Source organism: Hemiscyllium ocellatum, chromosome 21, assembly GCF_020745735.1.
Source record: "Hemiscyllium ocellatum isolate sHemOce1 chromosome 21, sHemOce1.pat.X.cur, whole genome shotgun sequence".
NCBI classification, from domain to species: domain Eukaryota; kingdom Metazoa; phylum Chordata; class Chondrichthyes; order Orectolobiformes; family Hemiscylliidae; genus Hemiscyllium; species Hemiscyllium ocellatum.
Window position 1 is genome coordinate 59542563 of NC_083421.1, and position 22571 is coordinate 59565133.

Below are 22571 nucleotides of genomic sequence, written 5' to 3' on the forward strand. Positions count from 1 at the left end.
AAATGAATACCATAGAATATTTTCAAGGAGAAACTAAGTGAACAGATGAGGGAGGAAGGAATATGGAAGGAAGGATATACTGAGATAGAAATGTATAGCACGGAAACAGACCCTTCGGCCCAACTTGTCCATGCCGACCAGATATCCGAAATAAATCTAGTCCCATTAGCCAGCATTTGGCCCATATCCCTCTAAATACCCATCCAGATGCCTTTTAAATGATGTAATTGTACCAGCCTTCACAACTTCCTCTGACAGCTCATTCTATACACGTACCACCCTCTATGCGAAGAAGTTGCCCTTTACATCCTTTTAAAATCTTTCCCTTCACCCTAAACCTATGCCCTCTAGTTTTGGACTCCCCTACCCAAGGGTAAAGACCTTGTCTATTTACCCTATCCACCCCACCCCCATTGATTTTATAAACCTTTATAAGGTCACCTCTCAGCCCCAGTCTATTCAGCCTCTCCCTACACCTCAAACCATCCAACCCTGGCAACATCCTTGTAAATCTTTTCTGAACCTTTTCAAGTTTTACAACATCCTTTCTATTAGCAGGGAGACCAGAATTGCATACAGTAATCCAAAAGAGGCCTAACCAATGTCCTGTACAGCCACAACACGACCTCCCGATCCTGATAGTCAAGACACTGATCAATAAAAGAAAGCATACCAAATGCCTTCCTCACTATCCTGTCTACCTGCGACTCCACATTCGAGGAACTATGAACCTGCACTCCAAGGTCTGTTTGTCAGCAACATTCCCTCAGACCTTACTATTAAGTGTGTAGGTCCTGCCCTGATTTGCCTTTCCAAAATGTAGCACCTCACATTAACTTAAATTAAATTCCATCTGCCACTCCTCGGCCCATCGGCTTATAGATTAAGATCCTGCTGGAGAGTGAAAGGATGCTCCAATGAAACATAACCACCACCATAGGCAGGATGATGTGTTGCTGTACTGCATATCCCATACAATATATGTAGAAAGCATTCTTACTGCAACACTCCAGCACGTTAGTCATTTGACCTAAATGAAGAGGATAAATCGGAATTGGCTTCAAATTTCATCATTTTAGACACACCTGAAGGCGTCAACATCTCTGCTAGGGCTCTACGTGCATCAGCCTGTCCTTTTGAGGCACGTTCCCTCCAAACGTGAAGCAAATGCCCATGAGTGTGTGCCATCTGAAAAACAACCGAGGATCCTTTCAATCAAATGGTGACTCTATCAACAAATCCACTCTGGACAAAATTAGTCTCCAACATAAGGAAGGCCCAGTTACCGAGACACAATTGTCCATGCAACATCGCTCCTTCACAAGTTCGGCAATAGGTTTCAGCAGTCCCAGGGCTCCCTTCCCTTTAGTCCTTTTAACTCGTTTTCCTTTCTGTGAAAATTTGAACAAACAGTGTATCAGGTAAAGAAAGATCGTTTTGCATTTATTTAGAATCTCAAGATTCAAAGGCCTTAAGAAGCAATGAAATACATTTTAAATGTAATACAGGAATCATACAGGACAGAAACAGACCAAACTATATAATAGAGCAACATGACAAACAATTTATGCTCAACAAGCTCTCCAGAAAATCATAAAACATAGGACCGAAAGTAGGACATTTGGCCCATCTGGTCTGTTCTATCAATGACATCATCGTTGATTTGATATCATCAAATATACTTTCCTGCCTTTTCAACATAATCTTTGATTCCCTGACTGACTAAAAATCAACAGCACTCTGCAGTAAAGAATTCCACAGATTCACTGCCCATTGAGAGAAGAAACTCCTCTTATCCTCTATAATAAAACAAAGAAGTACAGATTGCTGAGAAACTCAGCAGGTTTGACAATATCTGGGGAACAAAAAGCTGAGTAAACGTTTCAAGTCCAGTGACCCTTTTCTAGAAGGGTGTTCAATTCAAAACTAAAGAAAGGTCACTTAATTTTGAAATGTTAAGTCTGCTTTCTCTCCATAGATATGCTAGACCTGCTGAGTTTCTCCAGCAGTTTCTGATTTTGTGTTTCGGTTTCTGATTTTGTGTTTTGTCTTCACTTCTCTCTTAAATAGGTGACCCCTTACTCTGAGATTATGCTCTCTGGTCCTAGACTCTCTCACAACAGAAAAAATAAATCTCACATAAATAATATGATGATCACCAAGTCATCTTGAACAAGTGATAATTAAGAACACCAGGGAGGACTCCACTGCTCCCTTCAGTGGAGTGTAGTGGAGCCTTTTATATTCATGTGAGAGGTTACAGAGGTCTATGATTTGATGTCTCATCCAAAGGATTGCACATTCCAACTGTGAAAAATGTAGTACTGCAGTAGAATGTCAGCCTTGATGTTGTGCAGAAATCTCTGGCCAACAACCTGAATCAATAGCGTTCTGACTCACTGAGCCACAATTAGGACTAACATTGATAAAACAAACAATACAGCACAGACAGGCCCTCGATGTTGCGCCGACCTGTGAACTAATCTAAGCCCATCCCCCTACACTATCCCATCATCATCCATATGCTTATCCAAGGACTGTTTAAATGCCCCTAATGGGGATGAGTTAACTACATTGGCAGGCAGGGAATTCTACACCCTTACTACTCTCTGAGTAAAGAACCTGCCTCTGACATCTATCTTAAATCTATCACCCCTCAATTTGCAACTATGCCCCCTTGTACTAGCCGACATCATCATCCTAGTAAAAAGACTCTCATTGTCTACCCTATCTAATCCTCTGATCATCTTGTATGTCTCTATCAAATTCCCTCTTAGCCACCTTCTCTCCAATGAGAACAGACCCAAATCTCTCAGCCTTTCCTCATAACACCTTCCCTTCAGACCAGGCAACATCCTGGTAAATCTCCTCTGCACCTTTTCCAATGCTTCCACATCCTTCCTATAAATGGGGTGACCAGAACTGTACATAATATTCTAACTGCGGTTGCACTAGCATTTTGTATAGACGCAGCATGACATTACGGCTCTGGAACTCAATCCCTATACCAATAAAACCTAACACACTGTATGCCTTCTTAACAGCACTATCAACCTGGGTGGCAACTTTCAGGGATCTATCTAGATGGACTCCAAGATCCCTCTGCATATCCACACTACCAAGAATCTTTCCATTGACCCAGTACTCTGCCTTCTTGCTATTCCTCCCAAAGTGAATTACCTCACATTTATCTGCATTGAACTCCATTTGCCACCTCTTAGCCCAATTCTGCAGTTTATCCAAGTCCCCCTGCAACATTCTTCCAAACTATCCACTACTCCACCAACTTTAGTGTCATCTGCAAACTTACTAACCCATCTACCTATGCCTGCATCCAAGTCATTTATAAAACGACAAACAGCAGTGGTCCCAAAACAGATCCTGCGGCACACCAGTAGTGACCAGACTCCAGGTTGAATATTTTCCATCAACCACCACTCGCTGCCTTCTTACAGAAAGCCAGTTTCTAATCCAGACTGCTAAATCACCCTCAATCCCATACCTCCACATTTTCTGCAAAGGCCTACCATGTGGAACCTTATCAAAGGCTTTACTGAAGTCCATGTACACCATGTCAACTGCCCTACTCTCACCCACGTGCTTGGTCACCTTCTCAAAAAACTCAATGAGGTTTGTGAGACACAACCTGTCCTTGACGAATCCAGGTTGACTATCTCCAATCAAATTATTGCTTGCTAGATGATTATAAATCCTATTTCTTATAATCCTTTCCAAATCTTCTCCTACAACAGACGTAAGGCTCACCTGTCTATAATTACCTGGGTATCTCTACTGCCCTTCTTGAACAAGGGCACAACATTTGCAATCCTCCAGGCCTCTGGTACTAAACCTATAGACAATGACGACTCAAAGATCAAGTCAAAGGCTTCACCATCTCCTTGGATAAATCCCATCCAGTCCAGAGGACTTATCTACTTTCACACCTTCTAGAATTGAATCCTTTCTAATCTAACAGCAGATATCTCAGTCTTCTCCTCTACAATATGCTCCTTTTCCTGAGTTAAAACAGAGGAGAAATATTCATTTAGCACCTGTCTGATCTCTACAGGATCCACACACAACTTCTCACTTCTGTCTTTGACCTACCCTATTCCTACCCTAATCATCCTTTTATTCCTCACATACCTATAGAAAGCTTTAGGGTTCTCCTTTATTCTACGTGTAAAAGACTGCTCATGTCTTCTCCATGCTCTTCTTAACTCTATCTTTAAATCCTTCCTAGCTACTCTGTAACTTTCCATCACCTCATCTGAACCAACTCATCTCAATGTCACAAAAGCCTCCCTCTTCCACTTAACAAGAGATACAATTTCTTTAATAAACCATAGTTTCGTTACCTTATCACTTACTCCCTGTCTGACTGGGACATACGTATCAGGGACATGCAAAATCTGTTCCTTAAAACAGTTCCACATTTCAATTGTCTCTATCCCCTGTATTTTGATGCATGCCCCATTCTATGCATCCTAAGTCTTGCCTAATCGCATTATAATTGCCCTTGCCCCATCAATAACTCTTGTTGAGTGGCATGAACCTATCCCTTTCCATCGCTAAACTAAACATAACCAACTATTGTCACTCTCTCCAAAGTGCTCACCTATCACTAAAACAAACACCTGGCCAGGTGCATTATCAAGTACCAGATCCAGTGTGACCTCCCCTCTTGTCGGTCCTTTGACATTCTGTGTCAGGAAACCCTCCTGCATACATTGGACAAAAACTGATCCATCCAACATATTAGAGTTATAGCATTTCCAGTCAAAGCTGGGGAAGTTAAAGTCCCCTATAATGACCACCCTGTTCCTTTCACTCTTACCCTGCATCGTTTTGCCAATCCTCTCCTCCACATCCCTGGAACTCTGCGGAGGCCTATAAAACACTCCCAGCAGTGTGACCTCTCCTCTCGTGTTTCTAACCTCCGCCCATATTATCTCTGTAGATGAGTCCTCATCAAAAGTTCTTTCAGCCATTGTTATACTGTCCTTGACTAACAAAGGCACACCACCCCCTTTTACCACCTTCCCGGATCCCCTAATCACACATTGATACCTTGAAAGGACACATTTTATCTTACCTCAGGATCAGTTTTCAATCTTTTGTGTAGAAAGTTATTGGAGTAGCCCAGGATACGTTGAGTAGCACGTTCACACAACTTCAATTCATTTTTCAACACCAAGCGATGCTTTAGCACAAACTCTTCATACGCTTTTGACTTCCGCTGACCATTACCCAATCCTATGCACCTTCTGAAAGGAATACAGCTAAAGTCAAACATGGATATCTGGACTGGGAATGTTTGGAGGCCTATCACAGTGCTTGGGCTGGCCAGAGATGGTTTACAAATCAATGTGACTAGTTCGACACTGACTAATCATAATTTTCACTCTGTGATGAAAGTGCGAGTCTTCAGTTTAATGGTAATGTTCCTGCCCGGGAACCAAAAGAAATCAAAATCCAACCGTAACAATTCTGGCAAATAATGGTTGCCACTGTTACTCTAGAATTTGGGATGCTTACGGCTTGGTGAACGAATAATGCAACCCTCCTCCCCTGCCACAATAGAGTCTGTGAGAGCCGATAATATCCGCCTGTCAGACAGGGAGATTATGTTGGCATGATGTTGCTTGCAGAGTACATCCTTATGAATTAACAAGTGAGACTTTCTACCATTTTATGTCAATCTCTAGTGGAAGTGCATGAATATACCAGAACAAGGACGATCTGTTTGTGAATCCAAACAAGCTGCTGTTTAAAAAAAGGTTGCATGGGACTTAACTGTTGACATGCTGAATTTAGTAGTACAGAAATACAGATCAAGAAAATACTCTGGAGAAGATGACACTTTAAAACATACAGTCACATCAGGAGCCATTTAGTTGATCAGTACATTCGTTCTGAAAAAGAACAGGCAGGATTACATTCCCTCTGGATTCTAATTCAAGAAACAAATCTACTTCGAATGTTACTTGCTTTTGAGGTTTTTCTAGCTGCTCTACTTGGTTTTCATCGTAGCACTTCAACAAACTGAGCTGCCTGGCTTCCTTCAGCAGCTGGAGGAGATTCACAGCTCGATGCCGACTTTCACTCTGTTCAACCCCTGAAGTGAAGGTAGGAAATGGAGATCAGGACTAAAGTCACATGCTATTCTGGTCACAAAGCATTGTTTTACAATTTTACAGATTACAATTTTACAGACATTTGGAAATCAATTCCATATTTCATGCAGAAAACAATGCAGTGCCCGCTTAGTACTTCAGTCACCTTAGTATTTGTGCATAATTCACTGTGAAGCAACAATCTTCTACCTCCGAGGTGAGAGTGTAGTCCCACTGAGTTATGACGGACATTCCGATCAGATATTTGTCCTGTTGACACTCACTGTCAACGCTCTTGAATGAACAAGAATGGTTTAGACAGTCCATTGTGGGCACTGTAACCAAGCTACAGGAACTTACAACCAGAAATTTATCAAGATATAACTACCAGAGGTGATGATGCACTCGAGCCCTCCGTGGGGCCCACTGGTCCATAAAGGCTTGTGGAGTCCAAATGCTCCCTCTCCACGGACACATGCGTGGACATAATACAGAAAAGGGGCAGATGGTTAGGTATTACAACCCGCCCGTCCAAGGCCATTGTTTTGCCTGTCAATGGTCACCTTAGTCAGACCCCAAAAATAGATCCACAGGGTTGTCCTCTGATCTGCCTGTCTCTCTCCACGGTGGATGCCCATACATTAGGAGCCTGGAGCTGAGGTGCAGCCAAAAATGTAAAAGCAGCCCATTTAAGACATGAAACAGGGGCTGGAAATAAAGCAATCAACATAAATGCTAAAACATCTTCACCAGGCCACAAAAACTACATGCGACTTGGCACCCGATGAACCTCCAAAGATGTTTACTGAAAACCTACTGTACATAATACTCCTTTTCCATTCCTCTCCAAGTCTGAAGCTGCTTAGCTTCCAAGATCAGGTGCTTTCAAATTAATTTGGCGTAGGCTACACTCATTGTCCAAACGGATATCAACAAGAGCTGGGACAGAGCAGTAAAAAATGAGGTCTGCAGATGCTGGAGATCACAGCTGCAAATGTGTTGCTGGTCAAAGCACAGCAGGTTAGGCAGCATCTCAGGAATAGAGAATTCGACGTTTCGAGCATAAGCCCTTCATCAGGAATAAGAGAGAGAGAGCCAAGCAGGCTGAGATAAAAGGTAGGGAGGAGGGACTAGGGGGAGGGGCGATGGAGGTGGGAAAGGTGGAAGGAGGTCAAGGTGAGGGTGATAGGCCGGAGTGGGGTGGGGGCGGAGAGGTCAGGAAGAGGATTGCAGGTTAGGAGGGCGGTGCTGAGTTGAGGGAACCGACTGAGACAAGGTGGGGGGAGGGGAAATGAGGAAGCTGGAGAAATCTGCAATCCTCTTCCTGACCTCTCCGCCCCCACCCCACTCCGGCCTATCACCCTCACCTTGACCTCCTTCCACCTTTCCCACCTCCATCGCCCCTCCCCCTAGTCCCTCCTCCCTACCTTTTATCTCAGCCTGCTTGGCTCTCTCTCTCTTATTCCTGATGAAGGGCTTATGCTCGAAACGTCGAATTCTCTATTCCTGAGATGCTGCCTAACCTGCTGTGCTTTGACCAGCAACACATTTGCAGCTGGGACAGAGCAGGAATTGTACCATCAAGAGTGGGTGAAAGGAAAGAACATACAGTTTCTTAGCAATCTAGGATACTGACAACAACTTCAGTCACTGCTACATTCCTGCTTCTGTACACAATATCTTGCAATTATACAGCAACTTTTAATATGATATGATAAAACATCGCAAGAAGCATTTATAAAAGTACATGCAATATTGAGATTTTTGGACATATGGCCAAATGTTTGGTTAAAGGGCTTGAAAGGACACAAACAGAAACAGAAACCAAAACAAGAGAAGCTCAGCAGGCCTGGCAGCACCTGTGGAGACAGAAACAGAGTTAATGCTTCGAGTCCAGTTCTTTTGAACTGCTGTTAATGTTAACTCTCTTTCTCTCTCCACAGATGCTGCCAGACGACCTGCTGAGTTTCTCCAATGTTTTCCATGTTTCTACCAGATTTCCAGCTCTGCCTTTATTCAAAGGTCTTAAAGGATTGTCTTGAAAGAAGAGAGAGGGAGAGAGGTTTCTGGAGGGATTCCTGAACTTAGGATTCAAGAAGGTATAGTGGCCAATGGCGGACTGATTATAACTAGGGATAGAGTTAATTTCAGCATTTCTTTTATTATTGGAGGGGAAGAGTTTTTCATGCATGTTCCAACCTGTCTTTTTGATGTAGTTCTGCAGACACTGACAAGGTTTCTTCACAAACAGAGGACAGCACAGCATCTTGGCATCTTGGTCTCCCAGCAGCTCGGTCATTGATACAGCAAAGGCTACAAGGGCTTCCTGATGTTTTCTGCGTTCATCAGCGTCTGCACCTGCGCAGGATGAGTGAGGACCCCGGGATCTGCCAAACGCCAACCCTTCAGCAAGAAGGAAGCAAGTTATTATGGAGACTTCATACAGTGGCATGAGTCCTGGCCAGAATAGAGGACAGGGCAATTTCAACACCAACATCCCACCCTCCTTGCCCCCCACACCCATCCCAACATCCCCCCGCACCCCGCCCTGCCATCTTTCTCCCCACCCCTGTGACAATGCAAACTTCACAATCTTAATTACTGTTCATAGTTTGAAGGAATCAACAAAAGATAAACAAAGGGAAGCAGCAAAAACTTTCTGGAATAATGTTTCTCGTGACAAAAGGGATAAAGGCAAGCTGTTACACAGACAGTGAAAGTGATTTGCTATGTCTTGGTGAGATTACATAACCAAAACCACTTTGACACCTTCTTGATCAACTGGATACTTTATTTCCACAAAGAATGAAGACTGCCTTGCTGTGTGGTAAACAGACAGCTACCCCCAAATGTAACAAGGAAACAGGGGAGCTTCTTCTGATAAGAAGACAAGCCACAGACCGAATTCCCCAGAAACGTAATCAAGGTTGGGGATGAAAGAATCAATTGAATCATCAATAATGTCACATCGCAAACTTGAAAAACAGAAACCTGTTTCAGAATGCAACAGCAGAACAAGTCAGGAGCAGAAGTTCAAAGACCAACATTGTATAAGGATTGAACCCAGGGCACTTCCAGAGACACTGTCTAGGTGAAGTTGTGACCAGATTCCATCATTAATTGGGTAATAACCAAGTTGGGCCGTGAGACTTAACTTGCTTATTTGAGGGATCTTACATTGTTGCTACATGCAATAAAATTTAAATTATTGTTCCAGTATTTGATTGTCTGTGAGATTTCTTAATAAGCAGCTGAATTAAAAGGTAACTTGTGATGAGTTTGCCCACAAGACCCCCAAACAAAACCCTACACATAATTGGCAATGTTATTGCCCTCGACCAACAGCACTGTGCTGGAGAAACCTCCATACTTTTCTACACAGACTGTTCAGAGGTTCTCCTTGCTACAGACTCTGATTTAACAGACAACGCTTGTTGCCTGACTGCAGAGTGGATGGGTGGAGTGCAGTGTGTGGAAATCAATTGAGATTCCAGCTCATGATTGATACCCGGCTGCAGGTGCAGAAGTGTCATCAGAATGAGGCAGGGAGTGGTGCATCTAGTAATCAAATAGCTGACTACCTGGACATAATAAAGTAAGAATGCTTTGGTGAGACTTCCACAAAACCTTTTCTGTTAACTTTGTATTGCACCCTAACTCCAGTACATGGTATGCTGCGCACAGTTGTATTCCTTACAATACAAAAATAAGTCCTGGAGAAAGTGCCGAAAGAGTTTGTTAAGAAATAGTCCTAGACCTGAGCGGTTATAACTAGCTTGTTCAGAGTATGGCCTCGGGGCCAGCCACTGAGAACCAGAGCCCCAGCAACAATGTACACCAGCCTGGAGCAGCTGGATTGACAAACAGGGTGGAGGGAGGAGGCATGTATTCGTTCCTTCACCGCTGTCCTGGATTCCTCCTCAGTGTGTGAGTGACAGAGCTAATCTAAGTGGGAGAGGGGCAGTGAATTGATGGGAGTGAGTCTGAGTGAGAAGAGGAGCCAGGGAGTCTGTGGCAGGTTTTTTTGTCATGTGGTTTCAGGTTCAAGGCAGGCTGGACAAGGAGAGGAGAAGGTCAGGCACTGTCTTCAAGCTTGGGCTTGTTTAAAACATTGTTTATTAAATATTATGGTTAAACACTGCAATACACAGCATTTGGAAGTACACAGGCTCTGAACTTACTGTTATAGTATTAAAAGACGATCCCATGAATTCCACGGCTAGTCAGTCTACTCCATATGCTTCTCTCCCCGTGTTTCTAACATTCACATGGCCCTTAACTCCACCCATGCTGTGCTATTTATGCCAACTGAGCAGCTCTATGATACTGTCACACGTCTGATGCAGGGTCTTCAGGCTCTTATGCAGGCATGAGGACATGAGGGAATGAATCTATGTAAGCAGAGAGAGATAGAGAGGGAATGTCGCATGCAAGTTTGCACACATCCCTCTTCTTCCCTCCCTAGAAACCTATCCAACAAAGCACGTTGGAAGAAGAGGACAACCCAGGATTAAAAGAAATCCACTCTTGATCCAAATTTCATCTAAATCCTGGCAATGCCAATCACCAGATGCAAATGCAGAGTCAGTGATCGTTAAACCCAACTTTTTAACTTGGTCTGGGTCCATGGTGATTAGAACCCAGGGCTCAGTTTGCCTCAAGTTCTGAATCTTAAGCAAAAAATGTATTTTAATTGCTTAGCTTTGCTCCTGTGTGCATATTAATGGTCATTTTTATTATTTATTCTTTATCTTGAATTATCAATGCATTGACAGGGCTTTATGTTGTGCCAAGCCTCATCTTTCCAGAATTTACTTATCAGCTCCTGCCAAAATTTATGCTGGTCACTCATAAACCCAGGGTAGAAATTCAGGTCAGACTCCCTTTATCCAAGAGAATGTGGAGAATGTGCAAGTTACTGCCACAATCTGAGGCAAATAACAGAGATGCCCTTGATGGGGAAGTGTCTAAAATAACTCCACACAGGCTGGTATCCTGTCGCCAAATCATCCTTCATTTACAAGGGGGATAGTCCTTGACACGGATCCAGCTCCCTCAAAGCTAGCTCCCAGAGTAAACAGAACCTCTGACACTCCTGTTTATATCCAACAGCCAGGGCTCCCTGAATGGATACGATTAACAGCCCCAGTCAGGCAACTCATAATCTATGAGGTCCAACTGGTTGACCTCATGACAATCACTATAGTGGCTCAGTGTTGAAAATGAAATAAATTGTAGGACAGTGAGAAATAATGCAGAGTGGGAAGAGTTTCATACAGTGTAGAAATCTGGCAAAAACCAGATGGACCAAACAGCCTGATTCTATCCCGTGCATTCTACAGTCTATAAAACTGGATCCTAAGCAGAGTCTATACCGTCAATTGAGGATGTGAGGATGGGGTGGGAAAACAGGAATTAGAGTCATGGAGTAATAGAGATGTACAGCACAGAAACACTCCCTTCGATCTAACCCATCCATGCCAACCAGATATCCCAACCCAATCTAGTCCCACCTGCCAGCACCCAGTCCATATCCCTCTAAATCCTTCCTATTCATATACCCACCTAGATGCCTTTTAAATGTTGCAATTGTAAGAGCCTCCACCACTTCCTCTGGCAGCTCATTCCATACTCACACCACCCTCTGAATGAAAAGGATGCCCCTTAGGTCTCTTTTATATCTCTCCCCTCTCACCCTAAATCTATGCCCTCTAGTTCTAGACTCCCCTGCTCCAGGGAAGAGACTTTGTCTATTTACCCTATCAGTGCTCCTCATGATTTTATAAGCCTCTGTAAGGTCATCCCTCCGCCTCCGACACTCCAGGGAAAACAGCCCCAGCCTGTTCAGCCTCTCCCTATAGCTCAAATCCTCCAACCCTGGCAACATCCTTGTAAATCTTTTCTGAACGCTTTCAAGTTTCACAACATCCTTCCGATAGGAAGCAGACCAGAATTACACACAATATTCCAAAAGTGACCTCACCAACATCCTGTACAGCCGCAACAAGATCTCCCAACTCCTGTACTCAATACTCTGACCAATAAAGGAAAGCATACCAAACACCGTCTTCACTATCTTATTTACCTGCATCTTTACTTTCAAGGAGCTATGAGCCTGCACTCCAAGGTCTCTTTGTTCAGCAACACTCCCTAGGACTTTGCCTTTTAGTGAATAAGTCCTGTTAAGATTTGCTTTCTGAAAATGTATCATCTCACATTTATCTAAATTAAACTCCACCTACCACTTCTCACCCATTGGCCCATCTGGTCCAGATCTCGTTGTAATCTCAGGTAACCTTCTTCGCTGTCCACTACACTTCCAATTTTGGTGTCATCTGCAAACTTACTGACTGTACCTCTTATGCTCACATCCAACTCATTTATATAAATGACGAAAAGTAGTGGACCCAGAACTGATCCTTGTGACATTCTTTTGAAACTAAGTGTTGGCATGCTTCACACTGACAAATGCATGGATCTTGCAGGCCACTTACCACATGCGTTACACAGCATCAGCATTTTTCCTGTCTCTGGGTCACGTTTCCAGCGTGGCGATGCTGTATAACCTGACCGTCTCAGCCTGTTGCCACGACGACTGGGGCTCGTGATAGACGGAGATTTGCAGATGTCACAGCAGAATTCCACTCCTGCCCTTTTCCCTGGGAAAGAAAGAATTTTCAAAAGAAGATAATCAGCAAGTGTGGCCAACTATTCCAGTCCCAGGAAAGGACACAAAGCTTGCTGCACTACTGAGAGACAATGAGTCAACTTTAACATGTTCAAAATCATGAGGTGATTTTATAAAAGTGGATAAGAGGAAGTGGTTCCAATCACAAGAGAGTCAATAATCAGAGGACACAGCTATATAACAATTAGCAAGAGAACCAGGGACAACTTGGAGAGAAATCTTTAATGGACCACACTGAAAGAGCAGTGTAAGAAGATTAATTAGTAACTTTCAAAGGAGAACTGGATAAATAATTGAAATGGAAACATTCTCAAGGTTGAGGAAGGGAGTGGGAATAATTGGTTAGCTCTGTCACAGAATCAGCAAAAACATGACGGGCCAAATGGCTGCTTTCTGTACTGTTTCATTCTCAAGAGCAGACACTTTAGGTCAGTGGGAAACTATTTCAAGAGGCAGGTTACAGTGTGGGATTCTTAGGAGCAATACTTGGAAAAGACTCCCTAAATCTTCTGGAAAGAAATCAATAGAAAATGAGGATCAAAATTCATAAGATCATCATAAATGTGGGTTCGATCTCAATTTGAAAACGACATAGTGAGGCAACACTGCCACTCAGTGGCCACAACCATTATTACATTATACAGCATTTATTACGTTTGTTCATTCACAGGGTGGCTAGGCAGAATTTATTGCCAATCCCTGTGACAATCACATTGCTGTGGGTCTGGACTCACTTGTAGGCTAGGCCAGGTAAGGAAGGCAGATTTCCATTCCTAAAGGACGTCAGTGAATCAGATGGGTTTTTCCGACAATCGGCAATGACTTCATGGTAATCATTAGACTCTTAACCCCAGATTTATTTTTTATTGAGTTCAAATTCTGCCATCCGCCGAGGCGGGATTTGAACCTGGGTCCTCAGAACATTACTTGTGTTTCTGGATTAATAGTCTAGTTTAGAGCACATTCCAAACTAACACCACCAGGCCTTCACGTCCCCTCCCAAACCTTGTCCAGTTATGATCCCATTTTGAGGTTTGAAAATTGTCATAATCCCAGAGTGAGGACAAGGGGATTGAGACAGAGGGGACAGGTGAGAGCCAATGGGAGTTGGTGAGGGGGGCTTTGCAGCCGGGATGATAGAAATGGAGTACAGCTGTTGTAATAAGATCAGAGCTCCAATGGCTTCCATTCCAGCATCGGAGCCTGTGACCCCAAAGTTTCAGCTCACAACCCTGGGTACGGGGGAACTACTGCACTAAAGATGCAGAACTGGTATTTGGATTGAGGCTAGATGGTTTCTTAAGGAGAATAACATTAATTCAATACTTCTTTTAAAAGCCTTTTTCCAGAGATGTGGCATTCTCTGGCTAGACTGACATTTATTGCTCTTGAGAAGGTGATGGTGAACTGACCTCTTGAGCTTCTGCAGTCCCTTGGATGTAGGAACATATTCAGTGCCTTTGGGGAGGGACTTCCAATATTTTGATCCAATGACACCAAAAGCACACAAAAGTATTTCTCAGTCAGTGTGATGTTTTGCTTGTAGGGTAACTTGCAGCTGATGGTATCCTCCTAAATGTACTGCCCTTGTCCTTCCAGATGCTAGTGGTTGTTGGTTTCAAAGGTGTTTGGTAGCCTTTGTGAATTTCTGCAGTGCATCTTGTAGATGTTATACACTGCTGTCACTGGACATTGGTGATTGCAGATATGATACCATTGTGGGCGGCACGGTGGCACAGTGGTTAGCACTGCTGCCTCACAGTGCCTGAGACATGGGTTCAATTCCCGACTCAGGCGACTGACTGTGTGGAGTTTGCACATTCTCCCCGTGGGTTTCCTCCGGGTGATCCGGTTTCCTCCCACAGTCCAAAGATGTGCGGGTCAGGTGAATTGGCCATGCTAAATTGCCCGTAGTGTTAGGTAGGGGTAAAAATGTAGGGGTATGGGTGGGTTGCACTTCGGCGGGTCGGTGTGGACTTGTTGGGCCGAAGGGCCTGTTTCCACACTGTAAGTCTAATCTAATCTAAATAGGCTACATTGTCGAGGACAATGTTGAGCTTCTTAAGCGCTGTTGAAGCTGCACCAATCCAGGTAAACAGAGAGTGTTCCAATACACTCCTGACTTGTGCCCTGAAGATGGGGGACAGGCTTTGGGGAATCAGGAGGGGAGTTACTCACTGCAGGATTTCTAGCCTCTGAATTGGCCTTATAGCCATGATACTTCAGCCAGAGCACATTCCATTTCTATCCTGACTTGGAAATATATTCACATTCTTTCAGTATCACTGGATCAAAATCCTGGACAACCCTCCCTAAAAGCACTGTGGGCCTACCTACAGTACATGGACTAAAACAGTTCAAGACTGCAGCTCAACAAACCATCACAAGGATAACTGGGGACAGGCCATAAATGCTGACCAAGCCAGACATACCCACATCCCATGAATGAATGAAAAAAATGCAGAGCTAATCTAGTTCAGTTTCTGGTCAATGGTAACCCCAGAATTTGGATAGTGCGGGATTCAGTCATGTTACTGAAGATCAACTAGTTTGGAGTATGTGGAATTAATCAATGTGTGTCCACCTGATACATTCAACACGCAGGTGACATGGAAATAAGGCATTCAAATCTATCTATGAAGTGTAGGGCAAAAAGCAACAGTTATATGAAATGCAGACCACAACACGGGTTTGGATGTCTTGCCTGATTTTGATATCAGCAAGTTAATCTTCCGTCTTGCCTTCTGCCTGACCATAGTTTCAACTTCAGGGGAAAAGGATCTCTTTCTGTGTTTTCGTCCACTCCTCCTTCCTTCAGGTGTACACGATACTTGATGGACATTCTCCTAAATGCAACGTGACAAATGACAGGTTTTAAACTATGGGGTCCTATTGGATCATTCACTAAGGAATAGTTGGTAAGTTGAAGCTACACTCCTAACCACAAGACAGGATGACACCCAGGGACAGCTGCACTGTCAGAAGTCTCTTTCAGTTACCTGCCCAAGCATTTGACCATAAAAGTCCTGCAGCACTACGTGAAGCTCTTCTCAGTGGCCTAGCCAATACCTACCCAACCCAACATTAGGATAACAAATTCTATGGTCACTTCTGAAGAGTGGTCACTGGACTTGAAGTGTTAGCTCTGTTTTCGCTCCATAAATACAGCCAGACCGGCTGAGTTTCTGCAGCTATTTCTATTTATATTCTCCAGTCATTTACCTTCTCAAGGGTTGTAGGTGCTTGTTGGCTTCAAACTGGAGGCCACATTTTCCTTCATTTCAAAAACAGAACACACTTCCCACTGGATGAACTTTAAAACGTTCTGAATTAGAAACATCAAGCTATCAGCAGAAATTCTGCCAATGTTAGTGAATTTCTTGGAAGCTCTCACTCTATGAGGCCCAGTGAGTTTTCTTGGCTGTCTTCTCAAGCTTGTCTCCACACCCCCACGGTGCTCTGTTCATTCTATGTTCTACTCACCACAATATCCAGGAACCCCTGGCAACAGAGCTATGGTTAAGTCCAGCTGAGCACCCGGTCAAGTGCTGGCAGTCCTGAATTGCTCAGTGGGAGGATAACTACAAAGAAGCAGTGCTCAGGGCACATAGTGCATGTTCATACATTTATTGCTATTTATGCTCCAAGTTTCAAAGCTCACCGATCCTTAGCCTTGTCCCAATGCACAATCTGGTCGAAATGAGTCTTACACTTTCCTTAAAACTACGTGCAACCCAAGATCTTCTCGTCATTCAATATAGGACAATCACATACCAGGAAACCTTCAAACAATTCAGAACCTTCACTTTTATTTATTAGCAACAGAAGCGAACAACAAGCAAACGACGAAAGCTGTGTTTGCTCCTGCAAACAGACAGGGACTGCTTACCCTTGGGGCACCAACAAACTCACAGTCAATGAGTGTTGACAGCACCCAGCTCACACCTATTAGGACCAAGAGTCAGTTGAGTCCTGTCGAGTTTGTTGTGCTTGAGGCAGCAGTACTCTAATATGGAGAAACTAATGTACCTCTTGCTCAACGTCCTCATCTTCCTCCATGGAAGATTACTGCCACTGTTGCAGCTCTTCAGCTTCTTTGGTTGCTCCAGTTGGGTGAAGTGCAGCATGAGAGGATTATGCACCACACTCTCGCTGGAGTGTACTTTGCTTTCTTTAAAAATATTCCTTTATGGGATGCGGACATTCCATATCATTAGATAGGCCAGTTTATTGTTCATCCCGAACTGCCTGAGTAGGTGTTGGGAGTAGCTTCCTTGACCTGCTGCATGCATAGCCCCAGACAATGAATGTCATGTCAAGCTATTTCAGAGTATGGCTAAGTATCAACCTCATTGCTCTGGGTCTGGAGTCACATGTCAGCAAGATTGGATAAAGACTACAGATTTCCATTCCTGAAGGACATTAGAAAAACAGAATAATGGGAAGACAGGAGCAGGAGTAGGCCATTCAGCATTTGAGCCTCCTTCACCATTCAATATGATCACGGCTGATCATTGAACTCAGTCCCCTGCTCCCACGTTCACCCCTATCTTTCATCCCTTTCGCCCTAAGAACATCTATCTCCTCCTTTCAAACATTTAATGCTTTGGCCTCAACCACTTCCTGCAGGGGGGGAAATTTCTCCTCATCTTTTTCCTAAATGGCCTAGCCATACCCTGAAGTTGTGACTCTTGGTTCCGAAGACTCCTGGGTCAATGGGAACATCCTTTCTATGTTTACCTTGTCTCTAGCGAGTTAATTAGTGAACTCATCTCGCTCGTTAATGAGATGGAACACAATTTATGATAATCCGGTAGTTTCATGGTCCCATTACCGGTCCTAGCTTTTTACCACCAATTTATTTTATTAATTGAATTCGAGTCTCCCAGCTACTGTGATGATGTTTGAACTTGTGTCTCTGAATTATTAGTGCAGGTCTTGGGGTAGCTAGCCCATTAATGTAAGTACAATGCTATCTTGCAATGCTTTAAGTATGGTGGTCAGATGGCTCCAAACAGGGGAAGGCAGCCTGCACAGTACATTGCTGTAAAATTGTGTTCTTAAACTTCCTTCTGATGAACAGAACTTACCACTGCAACATCCACGAGGTTCACATTGATCATTTTGCTTCCACTGGCTTGACTTTGGTTTGGTCCATCAAGCAGTGATACAAGTTCAGCCTCCTGGATCTGATCACCAGCCACTGAACCACAGAGAGAAGGAGAGACAAACAATATTGTCAAGAGCATGATAAATGCATCAAAATACAAGGATCTAATGCTTTACTGATTAAACTCAAGGTGAGACATAAAAGATAGGTCATAAAAAACGATCTGACAAAGGCCTTTTGAGCAGTGAAAATATTCGATAAGGTGGGGAGGGCAGAAATAGATTCTATAAATAAAGGTAGTCATTAATAAATTCAACAGGGAACTCAGGAGCAACGTCTTTAGAAATTTTCAGAAAGCAGCAAGACTATTGAACTTGCTGCTTCAAGACGTGGCTGTGACGAATGGTGTTTTTGTACCTCTGGGGAAGCTAGGATCACACACTTTCGGCTGTTCTATTCACTCACAACAGTTGAGGAGGTGATGGTGTTGTGGCAATGTCACTGGATTAGAACTCCAGTCTAATGTCCTGGTGGCTTAGGTTCAAATCCCATCATGGCAGACATGAAATTTAAATGCAATAAGAAGCCTGGATTGAAAAGGTGACCTTGTGACCACTGCTGTTGTTGTAAATACCCATCTGGTTCTCAATGCCCTTCCAGGAAGGAGTTTTGTCTGGCTCAAGGACCTGGGTTTAAGTCCCACCTACTCTACATTTGAACATGTTGGTTTAAAAAAATGTATCTGATCTGGCCTACACGTGACTTCTGACCCACAGCAATGTGGTTGACTCTTCACTGGCCTCTGGGAAATTAGGGCTGGGCAATAAATGTTGGTCTAGACAGTGATGACCACAATACATGAACAAAGTTTTTTAAAAAGTTAAAGGCATATATCTTTAAACAAAATAATATATCTTGCCATACCTGCCTTTATAGAAATGACATGGAATCATACAATACAAGTGGAGGCCATTCAGCCCACTGTCTCTCTGCCACTTAATTAATTAATGTCATCCATGTCCAATCCCTAACCCGATCCCAATCCCACTCTGATCCCAATCTTCATCCCAATCCTGATCCAATTCCCATTCCAATCCCATTCCCTCTCCGATCCCATTCCCATCCCAATTCCACTCCGATCCCATTCCCAATCCCACTCCGATCCCAATCCCACTCCGATCCCATTCCCTCTCCGATCCCATTCCCATCCCAATTCCACTCCGATCCCATTCCCAATCCCACTCTGATCCCAATCCCACTCTGATCCCATTCCCATTCCCTGTGCGATCCCATTCCCATTCCTAATCCCAATCCCACACCGATCCCAATCCCCCTCCGATCCCATTCCCAATCCCACTTCCATTCCCATTCCCACTCCGATCCCGATCTGATCCAGTTTCCAGTCGGTGATCTCCGATCCGGCCCCCTCCCCGCGGCCTCACAACAACAACAACAACAACAACCCGCAAACCTGGCGCCATCGCAGACCTCCAGCAACTCACCGCATTTCAGACCGTCCATCCCGCTGCAGGATGCTGATTCCCCCATACTGATCCTGAGGCCCCGGCCCCGCCCCGCGCCCCGGCCCCGCCCCGCCCCAAGCCCAGGCCCCCGCCCCCAGGCCCCGCCCCCCGCCCACCCCCGGCCCCGCCCCAGACCCCGCCCCGCCCCGCCCCCCGGCCCCGCCCCAGGCCCCGCCCCAGGCCCCGGCCCCGCCCCCCGGCCCCCGCCCCGCCCCCGGGGCCCAGCGCCGCGTATCGCCTCAACGGTCCCGCCTCCACAGACTGACAGCGCCCGCCCCACCTCCTCCTAACCTGATCACTGATTGGCTGCTGTAGACCCCGCCCCCCTCATGGAGCCGCTCAATTTGGAGGGACAGGGGGAGTTAAGGTGATCCAACCCATTTTATTAGTAATCATTATTCAAATATTAAACAGTAAATAACTTGATTAAAACATATTTATTTATTAAATTAATATCCAACGGTAGTGTGGTCAAGTCTGTATACAGTTTTAATAATCTCCCTCAATCCCCCCAACAACGGAATCATGGTTTCGCAATCACGGGGAAGATTCACGCATGCGCACCTTTCACATTGTCACAAGGACCTGGGTGCGGCCATCTTTAATCAAGGCAGAATTCAGTTCGCGTTGAGAACACAGACCTCTGCTCATTGATGATAGATTAGAGGAGGTTCATCAGGAATAAGGGCTTTTGCCCGAAACGTTGATTTTCCTGTTCCTCGGATGCTACCTGACCAGCTGTGCTTTTCCAGCGCCATTCTAATCTCCAGCATTTGCAGTATCCACTTTCGCCTCATTGGTGACAGAGTCATTTTGGTGTGATATGATAACTCTATTTGAGTACAAGGCAAATTGTCCAAAGAGTATGAACATCTAAAAGTGTCCCCAATTCAGGAAACTAACATTAATAAGTTGAAGGCACACTCTGAAATTCAGTTGAATTGCAGTACTTATCTTCAGATTGTTCACCTGAAACTTAATGCCATGAATATTTCCATGATTTGGAGATGCTGGTGTTGGACTGAGGTGTACAAAGTTAAAAATTACACAACACCAGGTTATAGTCCAGCAGGTTTAATTGGAAGCACACTAGCTTTCGGAGTGACGGTCCTTCATCAGGTGATAGTGGAGAGCTCAATCCTAACACACAGAATTTATAGCAAAAATTTACAGTGTGATGTAACTGAAATTATACATTGAACAATTGATTGTCTGTTAAGCCTTTCATCTGTTAGAATACTATGATAGTTTCACTTCTTTCATGTGTAAATCACAAAACCTTTTTTTAAAAAGTTGCATTTTCAGGTTAGCTGTTAACAATGGTGATAGCTAGGTAATATGTTGAAGGTGTTAGTTCTCTGTCTATGCCATGATATTTAGATTGATTCTAATCTAAAAAATGAGATAACTGAGTTTTACATGAATTCATGCAGTTTTTGAGCTGAGTTCGATATGAATACATGCAGTTTTTGAGCAAAGTACAATGTAACTCTGCAAGTACAAATTCAACCCACAAAATATATGTGTGCATGTAGGTCTTTGTCTGTCTGTGAGTGTGTGTCTGTCTGGGTTGGGGGTTGTGGGTGTGAGAAAGTGTACGTGTGTGTGTAGTGAGTGTAGAGTGTGTTAAGTCTGTGAGGGGGTGCATGTGTGAGTGTGGGAGTGTGTGTGTCTGTAAGGGTGTGTGTGGGTGTCCGTGTGCGCATCTGTGTATATGTGTGTCCAAGTGTATGTGTATAGGAGTGCCTGCGTGTGTGTGAGAGTGTGTGTGTGTGTGTTTAGGAGTATCTGTGTGTGTGTATAATGCATGAATTCATAAAACTCTGTTATCTCACTTTTTAGATTAGGATCAATCTAAACATCATGGCATAGACAGGGAACACGGGGCTAACACCTTCAATATATTGTCTAGCTATCAACCATTGTTAACAGCTAACCCGAGAATTCAACTTTTTTAAAAAAAGGTTTTTGCGATTTACACATGAAAGAAGTGAAACTATCATATCATTCTTACAGCTGAAAGTTTTAACAATCAATTTTTCAATGTATAATTTAAGTTACATCATACTGTAAATTTTTGCTATAAATTCTGTGTGTTAGGATTGAGCTCTCCACTATCACCTGATGAAGGAGCAATGCTCCAAAAGCTAGTGTGCTTCCAATTAAGCCTGTTGGACTATAACCTGGTATTGTGTGATTTTTAACTATGAATGTTTTCTTATTTTTTTCAAAGAATCCCTGCCATGTGGAAACAGGTCATTCCACCCATCAAATCCACACTGAGTCACTGAAGAGGATCCCACTCATGGCCATCCCCAACCCCACCCCAACCCCGTCCCCCTACCCTGTCCCTGTAACCCTGCAATTATTTATTTATTAGTGAATAGTTCATGGGCATTGCTGGCTATGCCAGTATCTATTGCTTGGTCTCTGATTGCCCCAGAGAAAGTGATAGTGAGCTGACTTGAACCTCTGCAGTCTATTTAGTACTGGCCTATTCACAGTGAGCAAGTTCCACAATTTTGACCCAGTGATATTGAAGGAATGATAAAGTCTGGATGGTGAGTTATTATGAAGGGGAATTTGCAGATGGTGGTGTTTCCGTGTATCTGTATCTAGATGGGTTGTGGAATTGGAAAGTGCTGTCTAAGGATCTTTGGTGAATTTCTGCAGTACACCTTGTAAACGGTACACACTCTTGTTACTGAGTGTCAGTGATGAAGGAAATGAGCATTTGTGAACATTGTGCCAATCAACTGAGCTGTTTGGGGTAAAAATGACAACTGTCACAAGATCTGCTTTATGGGATAGATATTTTTAATCAACAGTTTAGAGATATAAACGAGGAACAAATGTGGCCACTCTGCTCTTTGGGTCTGCTCTGGTTTTATCCTACGTTTACATTCCTGTACATCTTTGATAATTTTTCATCCTGTTGAAGAAATTCTCTGGACTCAGACCTTGAACATTGACAAACTTTATTGCATGATATCATGGGGAGCACACCTTTCCTTAGTATGGTCCAGTGCATCTCCAAAGCACTCCAGATCACCACAGCTTTATATCGTCTGAGCTCACAGTTGCTCAATCAGACACAGAACCACAAGATAGTCACTAGATGGTCTATGTGAGCA

At 43.8% G+C, this 22571-nt stretch overlaps 1 protein-coding gene across 5 annotated transcripts in view; it reads right to left on the bottom strand.

Annotated features, from left to right (window-relative positions):
* LOC132825715 (uncharacterized) overlaps window positions 1–19466 on the bottom strand; it is a 48560-nt gene extending 29094 nt beyond the window's left edge. For all 5 annotated transcript variants that reach the window (XM_060841127.1, XM_060841126.1, XM_060841125.1 and 2 more), the window contains exons 1-9: window positions 19417–19466; window positions 17895–18007; window positions 15509–15650; window positions 12611–12775; window positions 8316–8519; window positions 5992–6118; window positions 5096–5267; window positions 1287–1391; window positions 1086–1188 (exon numbers count right to left, since the gene is read on the bottom strand). In XM_060841127.1, coding sequence (XP_060697110.1) covers window positions 1086–1188; window positions 1287–1391; window positions 5096–5267; window positions 5992–6118; window positions 8316–8519; window positions 12611–12775; window positions 15509–15650; window positions 17895–18007; window positions 19417–19462 — 1177 coding nt within the window. In that variant the 5' untranslated portion in view covers window positions 19463–19466. The remainder of the gene's footprint in view (window positions 1–1085; window positions 1189–1286; window positions 1392–5095; window positions 5268–5991; window positions 6119–8315; window positions 8520–12610; window positions 12776–15508; window positions 15651–17894; window positions 18008–19416) is intronic.
* Window positions 19467–22571: the final 3105 nt, after the last annotated feature.